At 44.2% G+C, this 18,183-nt stretch overlaps 2 protein-coding genes across 2 annotated transcripts; both read left to right on the top strand.

Moving 5' to 3' along the window:
* The first annotated feature begins 1,290 nt into the window (after positions 1 to 1,290).
* On the top strand, positions 1,291 to 2,301 carry LOC110331313 (olfactory receptor 2T27-like). The gene has a single exon (XM_021211800.1). It carries the CDS (start codon positions 1,303 to 1,305, stop codon positions 2,299 to 2,301), a length of 999 nt encoding a protein of 332 aa, XP_021067459.1. The 5' UTR covers positions 1,291 to 1,302.
* Positions 2,302 to 13,834: 11,533 nt separating this feature from the next.
* LOC110331293 (olfactory receptor 2T29-like) lies at positions 13,835 to 14,788 on the top strand. Its single transcript, XM_021211775.1, has one exon. It carries the CDS (start codon positions 13,835 to 13,837, stop codon positions 14,786 to 14,788), a length of 954 nt encoding a protein of 317 aa, XP_021067434.1.
* The last annotated feature ends 3,395 nt before the right edge of the window (positions 14,789 to 18,183 follow it).

Genomic DNA, 18,183 nt, shown 5'->3' with positions numbered 1-18,183 from the left:
AAAAAAAAAAAAAAAAAAAGCCATATAGTATACCACCCCATTTACATGAAATATATAAATTTCAGTAAATTTGTACCGAAACAAAAAAAAAAAAAAGTAATATGGGGGCTGGGAGAGGTGGCTCCACAGTTTAGAACACTATCTGCTCTTGCGGAGGACTGGGTTCAATTCCCAGAACTCAGATGGCCGTTAACATCTGTAGGTCCAGTTCCAGGGGCTCTTACGCCCTTTTCTGGCCTCCGTGGGCACTGCACACAGATGGGATACAGACCTGCCTGTAGGCAAAACTCATAAAATGAAAGAATTTTAAGGAGAAAGGGAATATGTAAGATTCAAGAATTTCAAAGATTCATATGAAATATCAAAGGCGGGAGGAAAAGAATGATTGGGTTATGGGTTATAATCAAAGGGACTAATTATTAAACTATTCCAGTAGAAATAACTGCAGGCTAAGTCCTGAGTAAAGTATACTTCAATCAGGTGAACTGTAAGATGCCTTTGTTGCTGGACAAAAGGACAAATACCTTGGTCACTGGAGTGGTTTCTTTGAAGTGCAACCCCAGGCAAAACCAAGATGGGGAGCAGAAGAAAAGTTAAGAGAACATCTGAGGAGGGAACAGAGAGAGAGCAGCACCCGCTGAAAGGGACAAGGTAGGGGACAGAGAGAGAACAGCACCCTCTGAAAGGGACAAGGTAGGCAGACAGGGAAAAGAATGAAGAACTGATGTCCTGTGTAGTGGGGGACTAGAGCTTTTATGATTTGGACATGGAAACTGGTCGGTGCAGGTAGCAGGCATCATTGGAGTGGCCTGCTCCTGCAGCTCAGGCCAAACACAGAAGTAGTCAGCCACATTCTGGTGTAGTTAGTAAAAGGCTGTTGTTGTGTGTGACCTGAAAAACAGCATGTGAGTTTAAGGTAAGAAATAGCTGGCTGTATCTATTGCCTGACATTTAGCTTCAGGTCAGCTAACAGCTATCTGCTGTTAATACTTCTTGAACCTTTCAGATGATTACAAGCTGTTCTGTTAGCGGTTTATAACTTGCTGTAGTGACCTGCAACTTGGTATTTCCCATTATAGCTCCTGTATTTCCCATTATAGCTCCTGCTGCTCATCTCCTTCCCAGTTCCCTACTCCTGTGCCTAACCCCAACTCCTTTCCTGTGGAAACCTGCATCTAAGAGTTCCAGCCCCAAGAGGTACTGACCAAGAGACTCAAATTTCAGCCAAATGCTTTCTCTGTGATAGTTTCCATTTTACTGTTGTAGATTTTTTCAGATATAAAAATTTTATTGAATGAAGATATGGACCCGAAGAACAAAACTACATCTGATTTCATCCTGCTGGGGCTCTTTCCAGGCTGCAGGTACCCAAACCTCCTTATCTCCTTCATCCTCCTCATCTATACCCTGGCCTCAGCTGGAAACTCCCTCTTGATATTCCTCATCTGGCTGGACCCCCGTCTCCACACCCCCATGTACTTCCTGCTCAGTCAGCTGTCTCTCATTGACCTGGCTTACATCTCCTGCACAGTGCCCAAGGCAGCCATCAACTACTTCACCGGGAGGCGGAACATCTCTTTCTTTGCCTGTGCCACTCAGATGTTTTCCTTCCTCACCCTCGGCCTTGCCGAGTGCATCTTACTGACACTCATGGCCTATGACCGCTATGTGGCTGTCTGTAACCCTCTGAGGTATACCATTCTCATGAGCCCCAAGGTCTGTCTGATGATGGCTGCCTCCACCTGGATCGGAGCAGTTGCTGCAGCCCTCATTCATACGGTCTACCCCATGAATTTTCCTATCTGTGGCTCCAGGGAGATCAACCATTACTTCTGTGAGATGCCCGCTATTCTGAGAATGTCTTGTGTGGACACATCCGTCTACGAGATGGTGAAGTTTGTGTCAACTATTATCTTTCTCCTGACCCCATTCACTTTGATCCTGACTTCCTACACCCTCATATTCCTCACTGTCCTCAGGATGAACTCTCCCAAGGGGCGGAATAAAGCCTTGGCCACCTGCTCCTCCCACCTGACTGTCGTGAGCCTCTATTTTGGTCAGGCCATCTTCATCTACATGACGCCCACTTCTTCCCACACACCCGACCAGGACCAGGTAGGTGCTGTACTGGGCACCATAGTGACCCCCATGCTCAATCCTCTTATCTACAGCCTGAGAAACAAGGAAGTGATAGGGGCCCTACAGAAGTGCACGGGCAGATGCTGCAGCCATGAAAGAACCAGCTCCCTCCGGTGCTGCGCTCAGAAATGTCCTACCCTTCATCTTAAAAAGCGAATTTAAGTCTAAGTAAATCCAGACTGGAAACAGAGCCTTGTGAGAAAGAAACGTGTAAGACGCGTATGAAGCGTTTGATGAAATGTTCTTAGTTCACATCGTGGTGCCTTCAGTAAACCCTTAGTGAGTGTTTATTTGTAAAATTACGACATCTGTGCAAAGGTGAAGGGTTTCTAATTCATCGAGACACAAGTCCAGAACCTAATTTGCTGTTCTATCAATCCCGAGTTGATTGACAAGGCTAATTAAATATCTCCTTTTCACATTTTTACTCTCACTTAGTCCCTTGTAGTAATCTATGCAATTAATTCCTTCTTTCTTCTGACTGAATGCATCGCTGATTACGCTGGGCAGGGAGAGACATGAATCACCTTTTCTTGTGACATTTCAAACCTTTCTGTGAGCCCTTAGTGCATTTTTTATATTTATCAAAATAATGAGCAAGCACATTCCCCACACAGAAATGATACTCAATGTGCTTTCTGAGGCTACAATAGATGGAACTGTCACACGATCATGTTGCCTTTAAAAAAAAACATCAATAATAAAGTTCCATGTTTCAGAACAGAAAAAAATCAATTCCTAAAACTTTAGCAATGTGTCAGGCTTGGAAAATGATAGCTAAATTTTAACGTGACCAGTTACGTCCTTAAGCACCGCCCCTTCCTTTCTACTCAGACCATTCCCAGGCTCGTGTCATGGTTGAGGTGGCTTTATGTCACAAAATGTATGTTGGCAAACCTTCATCTTCTGGAGAAAGATTGCACGGTGACATGGGATTTACTGTGTGGGACTTTAATTCAAATTGTGTTTTTGAAATGAAGGACTCCAAAGTTATGAAGAAGTTAAAACTATGAACTAGGAAATTTTCACTTTAGAAGTCCAGGGACTCACACGGCTTTACAATCTAGTCACATCAGAGTGGCTTCATGTCTCTGCACTCGGTTTCGGGGATTTACAAGGACCTTTAAAAGCAGCTAAATAGTCATCGTTTCAGATACCTTCTGTTAGAACACACCTCTAATTTCCTTTCATAGAACCCTACTTGGATGAAACTCTGTTTTCTTCTATCTTCTATACATTTTCCATTTCATTGGATAAATTAAGCCTTGATATCTTTAAGTTCTTCTCAGAGTTTTTCCCAGCTCTCCTAAGGTATGCATAAAAAGTAATTTCATATATTTACCATGTCAATCGTAGTGTTGATATAAATGCATTTGGTTCCAGCGACGAAGCAGGGAAACACGATCATCTCCCATGGCGCCTGTAGTGGTTTGAACACTTAAGAATACAGTCTCTCCTTTGAAGAGGTACAAGGATTGGAAAGTGCCCTGTCACTACTGTACAACAAGAAGGAACGCCAGGCAGAACAACTCCAAGGATTGTTCTCAGAATGACCCTGGACTCTCGGAAGCATTGGAAGCCTTGAAGAGGCTCAAGCTCTCTACTGGGTACCAAAACAGAGATGGCATGTCACAGGATTTCTGACTTTTCAACTTCCTTGTTGGGGCAGGGGTCTGTTGGGATTTATGTCTATGGAAGAAGGTACACTAATAATAAAGCTTGCATTCATAGAAAAAAAAAGAATACAGTCTCTTGGAAAATTTGGTGTGTGACAATTGCCCTCCTGATCTAGTATCTCCTGTTAGCTTTCACAGTCTATTCCTCCTTACCTACTAATCACACCTGATGTCCATGTGTAGCAATCTGTGACTAAAGGCAGGGTGTTACATGTAAGAACTGATAATGAACCCAAATGGCTTCAAGTTCCTTCAAAAAAGATTCAACTTGGTTTGTTTTCTTTCAATTAATATAGTCTTTGAATGACAGACTCTATCACAGGAGTCCAGGGGATAATTTGTCCAGCCAGCAGCTGTTACGGGCACTGTATGCATTCACTGTAAGCCAACAAAGTTCAACCAGTGTGTGAGTAGTTATAATAAACGTATTTATGATCACTAAAAGCCAAAAACCAACATCATCATGCTTTCCAGCCACATTTAAGCAAACTAGTCTGTGTTAATAAAACTTTCATTTTTTATTAACCATTTTATTCATTTACATTTCAAGTGATACCCCCCTTCCCAGTATCCCCTCCCCAAACCCCTTATCCCATCCCCCTCCCCTTTGCCTCCATGAGGGTGCTCCCCCACCCACTCACCCACTCCTGCCTCACTGCTCTAGCATCCTCCTACACTGGGGCATCAAACTTCCACAGGACTGAGGACCTCCCCTCCCATTGATGTCAGACAAGGCCATCCTCTGCTACGTATGAATCTAGAGCCATGGCTCCTTCCATGTGTACTCTTCAGTAGGTGATTTAGTTCCTGGAAGCTCTGGGTTGTCCAGTTAGTTGATATTCTTCCTGTGGGGTTGCAATCCTCTTCAGCTCCTTCAGTCCTTCTCCTAACTCTTCCACTGGGGTCCCTGGGCTCAATCCGATAGTTGGCTGTGAATATCTGCATCTGTATTGGTCAGATACAAGAAAATAGAAAATTAATGAGCATCAGGAAAACCTTTAAAAGAAAATTAATGAGCATCAGGAAAACCTTTCATGCATTTTACTAAGTGAAAAGGGCAAACCTCAAAAGGCTACACATTGTGTGATCCCATCAACAGGATTTCTGGGGGAAAGAACTTCTGTGTACAGGAGATTAGTAATTTCCAAGAGCTTGTAGGGGTGGTGGGAGGAAAGGGTGTTTACTAGCACAGGGGGCAAAGGGTGTTGGTGATGTAAACACAGATAAGTGTTGGCCACTCTCCAGAAGGTCTGCATATGTTGTGATTTGCCCCAAATAATTCCCAAAATAATGCAGGTATGCAGAGGCTGCCGGAGCTCCCACAGCCAGCCGTGAATAGCTGACTCAAACATCTCTCACACACACTGGGGTCTTGGGAGGAGGGTTTTCCCTTTCCTTCTCAGTATCAGCCACGTCTTGTGATGATTTCAACACGTTATAGTGGTTTTGTCTGCTTTCTCAACAAAGTGCGTTTGCAGAACCGCTCTGACTAGGAGAGCTATATCTGGATTCTCTGGTCTCATTCAGAGAAAGGCGAAATGGAAGTTTAATTTAAAATTAAATTAAAGAAAGACAAAGGAAGGAAAGCAAGGCTTAGAAAGTTCGGTCAGGAGATAAACCTGTGGCAACAGTAACCAAAAGGGAGAAAGAGAGGGTAGGGGTATGAGAGAAAAATGGCCACTACCATACACACAAACACACTCATCTCCTATATTGAAATTGTCAGTCAGCTAATTATAATACATAATACAATTCAAAGAGGTGAAAATGAGAGACATGGGCACGGTGGCACCTAACTGTAATCCCAAAACTTAGGAGGTAGAAGTAGGAAGAACACGAATCCCAGGTCATCCTCGGCTACATGGCAAGTTTACAGCTCCCCATGGCTATATGAGAACACTGTGTCAATAATATAGTAAGACTGCAGTCGAGTCAAACAGTAGTAAAACTGTCCACAGCATTTAAAAATATGTGTTTTATTTAGAAGACTGCTGTTGGAAGAATACTTTATTATATTCAAATATTGCAAAGAAAGGGGGCATGTCAGAGCATGGGGACCTATCCGAGGAAGAACCTGAGTTAGTCAAGAGGCAGAAGTCATGGGCAGAGAATGCAAACAGTAAACATTTGTGGTTTCTGCAGGATGGGGTGGATTTAAGACTGGATAATCCCAGCAGCTACGAGGACACAGTGACTGTCCTTAATTTCCACTGTGTGAACTTGGGATGAACAGGGCAGCTGGACTGAACCTAGGGTGCGCAGAGCATCCAGGCAATCATTTGCATGAGATACCCCATTAAAGATGGTGAATGGGAGGATGATTTCTGGACAGGTAGGTTGAAAATGGCATATGAGTTTACAGAAGAAGCTGTTGACTGACCTTCACCTGTTACCCCACACTGGATGTCAACAGAACCCAGATGCCAACATACAGCAATATGGACAAGAGAGTCATGTGTCGTGAGTACTAAATTCCTGCAGTCTACAGGGCACATTTCCCTAGACGGTTTGGTACGGTGTGGGACACTCCAGAAATAATCCTCCCGGTCTCTAGGCTCTTTGTGTTGAACTCTGGAGTCACACACTCTAGCTCTTCCTCCCTTCCCCACACACTTGATTTACAGATGAGTGCCATCCTCCTCCTCTGTCTGTCTGTCTGTCTCTTGCCCCCCTGTGCTGTTCTGCAAAGGTCTCTTCATTTGGTATTCTCTGTGAAAGTTGAGACAAGCTAGGCGTCTTCCACCATGACAATTCTCTTTAAACTTTTGTCAGGTATCCAGAAGTCTTACAGTGTTGAATCCAGTAGTATAACTCCACACTATAATCCATTTAGCTCAGTCCCCTCTTTACCTTTGACCTCTGCAAAGAGAAATGTCCTTGATTCTTTGAACTCTATTAACAAAGAAGATACACAAAGAGAACCCTGGTGCCTTTAGAGGACCCCTGTCTTAATTCTGTATCTAAGCACATATTTCTTCCTTATTTGCAAGATCTAAAAGAATGTGTGCCACTCAGACCTCGAACCAGTGAGAACTATTCAAAGTCTCATTACTAATATCCAGAGATGCAACAGGGAAAGTGCACAGTGAAATGAAGCTAAGGTTAAACTCTGGACCACAGATGACACACCAGGACACATTTTCAAGAGAAGACTGTTCAATAAGAAAGGTCCTACATGGAAGTATAAAAACTGTTCTCCCAACACTGGAGCAAATATTAACAGAGAATTAAGGAAAAAACTTTTCTTCCAAAAGTTAACAATTCCACAGTAACTGATTCAAGCATTTTTTTAAATAGGTGAAATAGCAAAGAACTCCAAAGAATGCTAAGAACCTAGACCCAGAAGACACTAAACACTCCATGAAAGAACACTTAGAAATAAATAAACAACGAATGAATGAATAAATAAATGAATAAATCATCAAAGAAACAGAATATAAAATCAGCTGGTGAAATAACAAAGGTAAAATAGCAAAGAAGTCTAAAGAATGCTAAGATCCTAGACATTAAATACTCCGTGAAAGAACTCCTAGAAATAAATAGTGAGTGAGTGAATGAATGAATGAATGAATGAATTGCCAAAGAAGCAGAATATAAAATCAACACGGAACTCCTTGAGAAAGCGAATAGGAAGACAATTATGTTCACAAAATCTTTACTGAGGCATGAGCTCAGCCAGCAAAGTTGAGAGCAATGAGAGGGCCTCAGTACCGGAAGCTATGTCACTGAAGAAAGAAATAGTAGGAAGGATGGAAAGGCCACCTGCGATGTTGGACTGGGAGGGTAGACATGGTGAAAACGGGTCACTCTTCAAAAAGCATCTCATAGCTTTAATGCAATACCCATCAAAATCCAAAGATACTATTCGCAGAAAAAAAAAATCCTGAAATTAATATGGAAACAGAAAACATCCTTAATAACCAACAAAATCCTAAACAGAAAGGGCAGTGCTATAAGTATTACAACCTTCTATATAAGGTTCCATCATCACAGAGCCATGGTAACAAAATCAGCATGGCAGTAACACAAATGCAGATGCTTAAACCAATGAAATAAAATAAACTTATCCAACTACAACCATCAGGTCCGCCGGGCATGGCGGTGCACGCCTCTAATCTCAGCACTTGGGAGGCAGAGGCAGGTGGATTTCTGAGTTCGAGGCCAGCCTGGTCTACAGAGTGAGTTCCAGGACAGCCAGGACTACACAGAGAAACTCTGTCTTGAAAAAACAAAAACAAAAACAAAAACAAACAAAAAAAACCATCAGGTCCTTTACAAAGGTGCCAGAAACAGACAACAGAACAAACACAATTTTCAACAAAAGGCTATTCACACCCAGAAGAATGAAACTAGATCCTTCTCTCTCACCATGTATAAAACTCAGATCTAAGGGTGTACAAGACCTTAGTGTGAGACCTGGAACTACGAGAAAACAGGGGACACTACTGGATATGATATTGTCAATCACCTTCTCCAATAGCCAAGGAAGTAATAGCAAGAAGTGAAGAATAAGATTGCACCAAAATAAAAAGCTGCTGAAGAGAGAGAGAAACAACACAGTGCAAAGACAGCCCGGCATGCAAGATGGAAGAGAATACCCACCAGGCATTTCTCTGATGGGCAGTTCATACCCAGGATATATGAAGAACTCATAATTAAGTATAAAAGAACAAATAATCTAATCGTCAATGGAGCGTGGTACATGCTTTTTTAAGTAAAAGGGGCATTATTTTAGCTCATAGTTCAAGGGTACAGGCTCTCATGGTGGAGAAGGGAAGGCAGCAAGCATTTGAAGCAAGTGCTCACATCTCATGCACAATGAGGAAGCAGAGAGAGGTGAAAGCATCAGTTAGCCATTCTTCAGGAGAGAAAGGACAAATGGCAGATACATACATGAAAATTAGTGCTCACCATGTTTGACCATTAGAGGGTGAGGACTGTACAAAACAGATGCAGCCTGCACCCTCTCAGGAGTGGAGGCAGGACTGGTGCTGTGTATATATAAATGCACAGTTTTAGGCAGATATAATGACAAAAGATGAGAAGACAGTGCAGCTTCCTTGAGGGATTTATGAAAGGACATTGAAGATGAGCATATAAGAAGTTATGATAGTACCAAGATGGTGATAAAAGTGAATGCTGAAACCCTTCCCAAAGACCCCCAGCTCACAGGTGGGAGGGTCTGTGAGCCATCCTCACAATCCCTGAGTCACCACAGTAGAAATGGTGGGTTTCATTGGGTTGCCAATTGGCAGATTGTGGTATAGGATGTAGGAATTATAGAAGTTACATTGTCCCCCAACCCAGGACTCTATGGTCATTGGTAAATGTTGAGAGCCAGGTCAATCCAAGACTTTTCAGAGGCATTGATGAAAGGACAAGGGAGACCCAGTTCTGTATCCTTGCCCAGGGGCAGAATTGGCAAGGTCAAGTGTGGGGCTGCTGCCAGGGCCTTGAAGGAATTAAGGATTCAGTTCCTAGAAACTTGACTTTTCCTCCTGAAGAAACTGGACTTACCCATCCCAAGGCCATTGAGTGTTCAGTCTGTGACACACTTTAGATATCCTGTATTCCCTTTGTGTAATGTTGCTTAAATAGCTTCCTTCTGATTTCATCTCACTGAATGACAGTTTCCCCCATTTTACCCTCAAAAACTATATATGAGATGCTACACTTCTTAGTAAACTTGCTTGGCATAAGATGTAGCTTATGTAAGATCTCTTCACCCCAGCTTACATAGCCTCTTTATTTTCTCATCTCCTGATTCTCTCCCTTAGGACCCTGTCACTGAAGAATGATCTGCTGGTCCAAGTTAGGTAAACCAATCTCAGTGACCTATAGGGAAAAAAACCCTTCTACTCCCAGATCTATGGCCAATGGCAGTATTGCTTTAAGCTTTAAGCTACAACTCAAATATGAGTCCTTGAATCACTCAATCTAGACAGTGGCTACCAGGAGGAACTCTTCAAGTTCCTCCTGTAGAGAATGACAGAGTAACAAAAGAGAGGCAGGCTTGGTGGTACACGGCCACAATACCAGCGGTTAGGAGGCTTTCAATCTCTCTTTCCATCTCCCATCTCATGGTTAGCAGTGTTCACGTTCACACCACATTGGTGGCAGGTTTCTGGGTGTAACTTGTTTCAGACAATTGAGTACGGATCAAATGGGTAGGGTCTTTCTGAACTCAGGCCCACCAGCTGAGCCTGTCAACAGTCCACCATGGGGTGGGACTCCCCCCCCCTCTGAGGAGCCATGGGCAGTTAATGGTTGCTGGGGGAAGGAGGGGGTCAGATTCCTCAATGGTGAAGCCGTTCCTAGGATGCTCAAGTAAATAATACTGCAATCGTGTTTATGCAGGAAACCTCGAATAAATGTTGTAGACCACAAACAAACAAAAACATAAAGACATGAAAATAGCAGGAAGGCTAGCTGGGAGGAAGTAGGGGTTTGGTGGAAGGGAAGATGGTAAGAGAGGCTGATAGGAGAGAATACAATCAAAGACTATGAAAGAAAAAAATTCAAAGAGACATAAAATCTAATGAGGGAAGTCCAAAAGTAACCACGAAGTCAGTTCTATAGCTGAGTGTGCCTATATTAAGCTGGGAGAATATCCTTCCAGTAGAAGCTTCCAAGGTGTATCCCTGACCTGTGTCACCTCAGATGCCACAATAAGATGTAAACATCACTCTCTAAAGTTCCTAGCACTTGATCAGACAGTTTTGTTGGATTCCCAAAGAAAGGCAAGCATCTATTAAGGAACACAACTAATTGATGTCTGGGGGGCAAGATTCCCAGAGGGGAAAGGCGACAGGGGAGGGGCTCTCAGAAGTGGTTATGTAATGGAGGCATTGATTTCATCAGACAGCTCCTGTCTGAGATGCAGTCTGCCATTAATTCCTCATTTCTGGGATGTCACAGTCTCTGTTGTCCTGTGGTGTGCACTGAACAGGCTATCTTCTCTTCTGTGTGTCTCAGATCGATCTATCATCCGAGTGGATTTTCCAGAGGAGCCAGACTCCACTCAAGGAGGCCACGTTATCTGAGGTCATTACTCACTGGGCTTGAACAGCTTCATAACCTGGTCCTTGCTGAGGTGAAGTGGGGCTCAGTCCCAGGTAAATCCTCTCAAGATGTAGTCATTTGTGCCCTGCAGTAATCAATGAGAGTTTCCTCCCCAAGGCCTGAGATCTAGAGATTCGATTAACGACAGTGGCTTTTCCTGGAGTGGGAGACAGGGATGTGGTGAGGAGAGAAAGGCCACCCAGCAATGTGCTTCCCCACAGGCCCCAGTTCCTGTCCCTCAACAATGTCCCAGATGCTCCATTCCTGACTTGGTTCTCAGTCAAGGTCAAGGATATGGAAGCAGCATTGTGAAAGTGACTAGTTTAAATCTACTGGGGGCTGAGATTATGATCAGACTGCCTGGGTCAAATCCAGAGACTGTACCTGTACTGATCTTGAGCAACCATGGTGTCTTACATTTGAGCTACAACCAAGCAACCTCAGAATGTTCTTAGAGTGATTGCTGAAGGACTTACCACAGAATTCCCTCCTGCTAGGCGTGGCACACTGCTTCAACCACGAGTATCTTTCTATGGGTTGACATCTCTTCCCTTCCAGAAATGTATTTGAATGTCATAGCTCTCTTTATTAACTTTCTATAACCATGATTTTTTTTTTTATCTAACTGTTCTTCGAGTCTAACCTGGCTCAAGAAGAAAACTAGCCAGAGCTCAGTGTGTAGCATCCGAGCCAGCCTGTGAGGCCGACTGCCAAGAAGATCACACCCCTGGCTGTGTGTCGGCTCTGCCTTAGGACCTGATCACCCCAGGGTTGAGACCACAGGTGGTGATGATCTGAGAAGACAGAATACCAGCCACAGCCACCGTTATCCAGTAGTATCGCAAAGGCCATTCACACAGGTGAGTGCTTAAAATAACATCTGTGGGATTCCCAGCCTGGTCTCAACCAGGTTCATGCCTCTGCTCCTGTATACTTTCATTCCTCCTAGCCTTGCCTTTCTTGGTATTAGATGGTTTTACGTACCAGTCACCATGTGATGTAAGGGACAGACCTGATAAAGCACGGCTTCTCCCAGGCAGACACATCCACAACCAGGAACACCTGTTACCTGGATAGATTAAGCCAAACAAAAGCCTGTTCAATGAAGAAGCCAATCCTCAGAGTCACTTGACTGTCAGGTCACCTCAAAGCCTATAGTCACATGGTCACAAAGCCCAAAGTCCCTCTTTAAGATCAAAACTAATTTTTCCTGGACTTAAAAATACCCTTGTAGAGTGAACGCTGGTCTTTGGGGGAACAATGGTATGTGCTTTAGTTGTGAGAAATGTATCTCTGTGGTAAGGGGGACAGGGCTGTGTATGTGAGAGCGCTTCAAGGGTATGTGCTCCAAATCTTCCAAATCCCCTTTCCCTCATCGGCATTTAATGTGCTTTGGAAACAAGAGAGGTCTCTAGAATTGCCTCATCTGCTCACTGAAGAGGGAAGATTGTCCCATCCAGGCCCTTGGGGGAAGGAAACAGAGCCAGAATGAGGGTCTGCTGGAATAGCATTGCCTTGGGGCTGGGAACACTCTACAACTGATGCTGTCAGGGAGGTAGCCTGCAACACTGAAGTACCAAGGACCTCAAAGACCAGCCTCCTGGATCGCTCGTCTCATTGTCTCCAATTTTAGAGAGAAGTCCAAAGTTGAGTGTTGAATTTCATTTCAGTTAGTTCTAGGACATCCGATAATTACAATCAGCGTGGTGGAGAGCAAGGTCACATTCATCTGAGGCTGTACCCAGGTGGGTACCCGCATCATAGGGGTGACTACCCAGAGCCATCAGGATATTAAAACATGCCTCCACCACGCACGTTTAAACTAACAAGGGAAGTGATTCAGCCAGGAACAAATTAGTAAGATTGCTAGCAGTGGCTGAGGCAAATAGTGAATTCGGGTTCTCTGTACGTGATGCTAATAATTGAACACAGAGCCTGGAACACCCAAGGCACGCACTGTGATACACTCCAGCTCCCAGACATCTTCATTAACAGTCTAATTACATTGTAAAACTCAAGCTCTTGCAGAGGAAAACGATCCACACCTGCTACTCTAATTGTCCCATTGCGTTTTTCTCCTCTGCACGAGGTGAGTGACCCCTGAGATCACAACCATCCCCTCAGTTGGAACCCATGTGCAGAGATGTACACTGTGACCAGAGGAAATCCCTAGTGCCCTTCAGAACTCTATATGGTCCTTGAGGACAGTGACTTGGAAGAGGTGACCCAAATCATGACTCTTCTGGCTTCATCTGCTGGGTGGTTCATGGTGCCAGTCCATCCTTTCCTGCATCCCATGTTCTCTTGCTTCTGGGGGGAGGGGGCGGGGAAGAGGCTCCCAATACAAGGCTACATACATGGCAAACTGTTCAAATCTCAAGAATGTTGAAAAGTATTTACAAATCATCAAATAAAATATGATTGTGTATATTGAGCAAATATACAAAAAGAATCCAAGTAATTGTTAATGCTGTGTGTGTGTGTGTGTGTGTGTGTATGTGTGTGTGTGTGTGTATGTACTTGCAGGTGCCTCAGGAGGCCAAAAGAAGGCATCATATCTCCTAGATAGGGAGTTCTAGGTAGTTGTGAGCTAGCTACTACATATTGGTGAACTCAGGTCCTCTGGAAGAGCAGCAAGTACTCTTAGCCTTTGAGTCATCTCTTCAGCTCTGAAGCCAATTTTTTTTGGCACCTCTCTGGTCTGTTCATGCTAGCACCTGTTTACATCAATTAATTACAACATTTTAATGTCACATACAAAATACTTAAATAACCCTGTCCTCAGTCTCAAGACCAGAACTTCCATACCTAAATGTATTTTCGCAAGATTGAGTTTTATTCTAAAAAAATAGGTCTTGTCCCACCTTTTAACTTTGTTTTTCTTGGATTTGATAATGATAATCAAAGGAGGTGATTCTGATCACATTTCTAATGTTTTCTCTGCACCGCCTAGTTCGATGCTGGGAGTCCGGGACATTAGCAGAGGGAATGGAACCTCAGCAGACTTCATTCTCCTGGGACTTTTCCCAGAGCTGCGCCATCTGGGTATCCTTGTCATCTCCATTCTCCTGATCTATCTCATCGCGTTCACGGGGAATGCCATCCTGGTCCTCTTGATCTGGGCAGACCCTCGCCTCCACACCCCAATGTACATACTACTCAGTCACCTCTCTCTTATCGACTTGGCCTTAATTTCTACCACTGTCCCGAAGACAGTCATCAACTTTTTCTCCAGACAGAAAAGCATCTCCAAAGTTGCCTGCGGGACCCAGATTTTCTTTTTCTTTGCCCTTGGTGGTAGTGAGTGCCTCCTTCTGACCCTCATGGCTTACGACCGCTATGTGGCCGTCTGTAATCCCTTGAGATATTCAATTATCATGAACTCTAGAGTCTGCCTGTGGATGGCCCTTGTGTCCTGGGGTGGAGGTGCCCTGAATTCTCTCATCAACACCATCTACACCATGCACTTCCCATTCTGTGGCTCCAGGGAAATCCACCACTTCTTCTGTGAGATGCCCGCTGTCCTGAGGCTCTCTTGTGAGGACACGTCCTTGTATGAGACGGTGGTGTCTGTCATTTGCATCATGTTTGTTCTTCTCCCCTTGGGACTCATCATGTCCTCCTATCTTCTCATCTTCCTTGCTGTTCTCCGAATGAATTCTCCAGAGGGCAGGAGGAAAGCCCTGGCCACGTGTTCCTCTCACCTGGCCGTTGTGAGCCTCTACTATGGGCCAGCTATGATCATCTACATGACCCCCAACTCTTTCCACACTCCAGAACAGGATGAAATACTCTCCATGATTAACACCATCTTCACCCCCATGCTCAACCCTCTCATCTACAGCCTGAGGAACAAGGAGGTGCATGCTGCCCTGAGAAAAGTAATGAGTCGACAATTCATTTTAAAGTAGAAGACAGGTATGGTGGTGCACCCCTTAATCCCAGCACTTTGGAGGCAGAGGCAGGCAGGTCTTCATAGTGAGTCCCAAGCCAACCAGAGCAACATAATATAATTCCAAACTGCATTCTCCATACTTATCCTTATACCCACAAATATATGTAGCTCTCATTCTTCATCAAAGAAACTCCTTCTCCGTGACAAAACAGGTCAAAATGCAGAGAACCGCTGGTGGTGGGGCGCCCGGCCCACCATCCTCTATAACACAGATTCCCCATCAAAGCTCAAGGAATGTTGCTCTGGCATTTTAAAAGTGATTCCCACCCCATTCATATTCCCTACAACACTGTCAATGGCCAATTAATTAATAAATGCTTAATGAGAACTTGCTCTGTAGCCAGTGTTGCCACATTCTCAGGAATTCTCTTAATTTTCTGTAACAAAAAAAAAAAAATGGGAGAATGCCTCTAGGTATGAAGAATGGTGCATTGTGGGAGTATGAAGAATGGTGCATTATGGGAGTATGAAGGATGCATTATGGGAAAGCAGTGATACAGACAGAAGCTGGGAGAAGTGTGAAGTGCTTTGCTGTCCTTTGAAGGGGACTGGATCCTTCTGAAATGGCCACTCATAGTGGATGGTGAGTCAGAGAAACCGTGACTACAGCTGGTCAGGCTCATTAATTTAAATGAAATAAGTATGCAAAAGTGTTGATCCCCTAGCTCTGTATCTAATGTTGTAGCCCCAAACAAGAAAACAACATCCTATGGACCAGCTTTGTTTTCTTATGATGACCTGGACATTACATCAATTTCTGGTCCTCGGAGTTTAATGAAAGCTAATATGATGTACTATTGCAAGATCACCTTAAGGAGAATTCCTTAAGTTCTTCCTCCTCCTCCTCCTTCTTCCTCTCTCTCTCTCTCTCTCTCTCTCTCTCTCTCTCTCACACACACACACACACACACACACACACATACACACCAGTGTTCCAGTGTTCTCCACAAAGGAATAGTTAGCAAGTATTGCTGACCTAACACACATAAAGTCAGAAATGGCTTCATCTCTCAAATTAAGATCAAATGGGAGCATGTCCCTGGGCTAGCCTCATCTCTAAGTGTGGAATGTTGCTCTAATGAAGGAGAGAGATGCTCTCATTTTCAGTGTTGTAGGGTTCAGGAGGGAGGTTCACAAGCTCAAAGCCACTGACCGGCTGGGGTCACACCTCAGTCATGAGTAGCTCCTCACTCAATGCAGCAGGAGAACTGAGGTAACGTGACCATTTGCTGCCCTTCCAGGGCTGGAACTGCACCTGCTGACACTGTGAACAAAGTCTCTCAAACAGGACGAAAAGACCCAGGACAAGGGATTGATTCACAATGTGCCTTGGCATATGCAGAAAGTTAAAGTCTTGATGAGGACCACACAAAGTCCAGGACAGCCAAACCCAATGGCCAAGGGCTACACCGGGTCTTCAAGGCGTGCTGTTTAAGTACCAGGACCTGAGATGATGTCTCTAGCACTAGATGCTGTATTAGTGACTTTTTTCTTTCTCTGACCAAGTACCTGGTAAGGCAGAACTTATGAAAGGAGAGATGTGTTTTAGTTCACAGTCTGAGGGACAGTGGTGGTAGGGAAAGCACGGTGCCCATGGGAGGCTGCATGCTCACTTCTGGGTGAGTCGGAAAGTAGAGAAAGGGGAATCCATTGCTTACACAGCTTTATCTTCCCATCGTTGTTCAGACCAGAACAAAATCCCATGATGGTGTCCAATGTAGGCGGTTCCTCTCCCACTCTGAAAATACCCAGAGACAGGCACAAAGGTGTCCCTCAATAATGTCCTCTAGAATTCTTAACCCAATGAACTTGACAATGAAGATTAACTTTTTAATGTTTGAAAAGTTGTTGGCCAGTGGGTGAGGGAGCTAGTAGCCAAGCTTGGGGTCTGAGTCCAATCCCTGGGACCCACATGGAAGATCTGATTCCCTCAGTGGCCCCTGACCTCCACATATGCTGACACACAGACACATGTACACACACACACACATACACACACACACACACATATTAAATAAATAAATAAATGTTTCAAAGATCCATTAAAGAGCACAACACCTCAGTTAAGAAAATTTTTCCCACTTAAGATGTAGTATAACCCAATCTGATGAATACAATGAATTACTATTGCAAATCTCAATTTACTGAGTAAATTTTAGATATTCTCATCATTGGATGTTGTATTTGACAGGATATGATAATTATCTTGATTAAATCATTTGACATTGTTACACTCCAAAACCTTGGTATACTTTTTACCACATAAGCATAGAAATTGTAGATGATTATTTTTTGAATAAAAGGTTTTATTTATGTCAAATGCATTCAGTTTTTTAAGTTGTTCCGGAGTGCTAATAGAAATGAGGTGTGAGTGTCGCATGGCAGCTGAGGCAGAGCACTCCACTGAGGAGTAGATGGCCAGAAATGAAGTCTTCCAAAGATGAAGAGGGGTCTGTGTTAGGGCTGAGATGTGAAGTCTGAGGTATGAGACTGAGATGAAAGGTTGAAGAAGGATGGATGAGGTAGAAGAGCTGTGGTGCGAGGGCTAAGGTGGAGAGTCAGTGTGAAGTCTGAGGTGAGGGCTGAGGTGGAAGATTGAGGTGGGAGGGCTGAAGTGGGAGGGCTGAGGTGAGAGTGATAAGGTGTTAAGGATGAGGTGTGAAGCCAAGCTATGAGGGTTGTGGTGGAAAAACTGATGGGTAAGGGCAAAGGTGTGAAGCTGAGGTAAGAAATCTGTGGTTTGAGGCCTACATGGCAGGACTGAGGTAGGAGAACTGAGGTGGGAGGGCTAAGAAAAGAAAGCTGAGCTGTGAGGTCTGAGATGGGAAAACAGAGGTGTGAGGGCCCAGGTATGAAAGCTGACGTATAAGGGCTGAGGTAGAAGGACAAAAATGGGGGGGGGCTGAGGTAGGAAAGCTGAGGTGTTAGGGCTGAGGTGGGAAGGGTAAGGTATAAGACAGAGGTGTAAAGACTGAAGTGAGAAAGCTGAGGTGTGAGGGCTGAGGTGGAAAGGCTGAGGTATGAGAGATAAAATGGGAAGACTGAGGTGGGAAGGTTGAGGTATGAGTGTTGAGGTCAAAGGCTAAGGTGCGAAGGATGAAGTGGAAAGGATGAGGTATGAGGGCTGAGGTGTGGGACTGAAGTGGGAAGACTAAGATATTACGCTAGAATGGGAAAGCTGAGGTATGAGAACTGAGGAGGAAGTGCTGAAGTTCATAGGCTGAGGTGTGAGGGCTGTGGTGGGAAAACAGGTGTGTGCCTAGGTGTGAGGGCTGAGGTAGAAAGGCTAAGGTGGGAAGGTTGAAATGGGAGCCTGAGGTGTGAGGCTAAGGTGTGAGCCTGAGGTATGAG

This window comes from Mus pahari, chromosome 14 (assembly GCF_900095145.1).
Source record: "Mus pahari chromosome 14, PAHARI_EIJ_v1.1, whole genome shotgun sequence".
In the NCBI taxonomy this organism is placed as follows: domain Eukaryota; kingdom Metazoa; phylum Chordata; class Mammalia; order Rodentia; family Muridae; genus Mus; species Mus pahari.
This window is presented reverse-complemented; position numbering and strand designations above follow the sequence as displayed.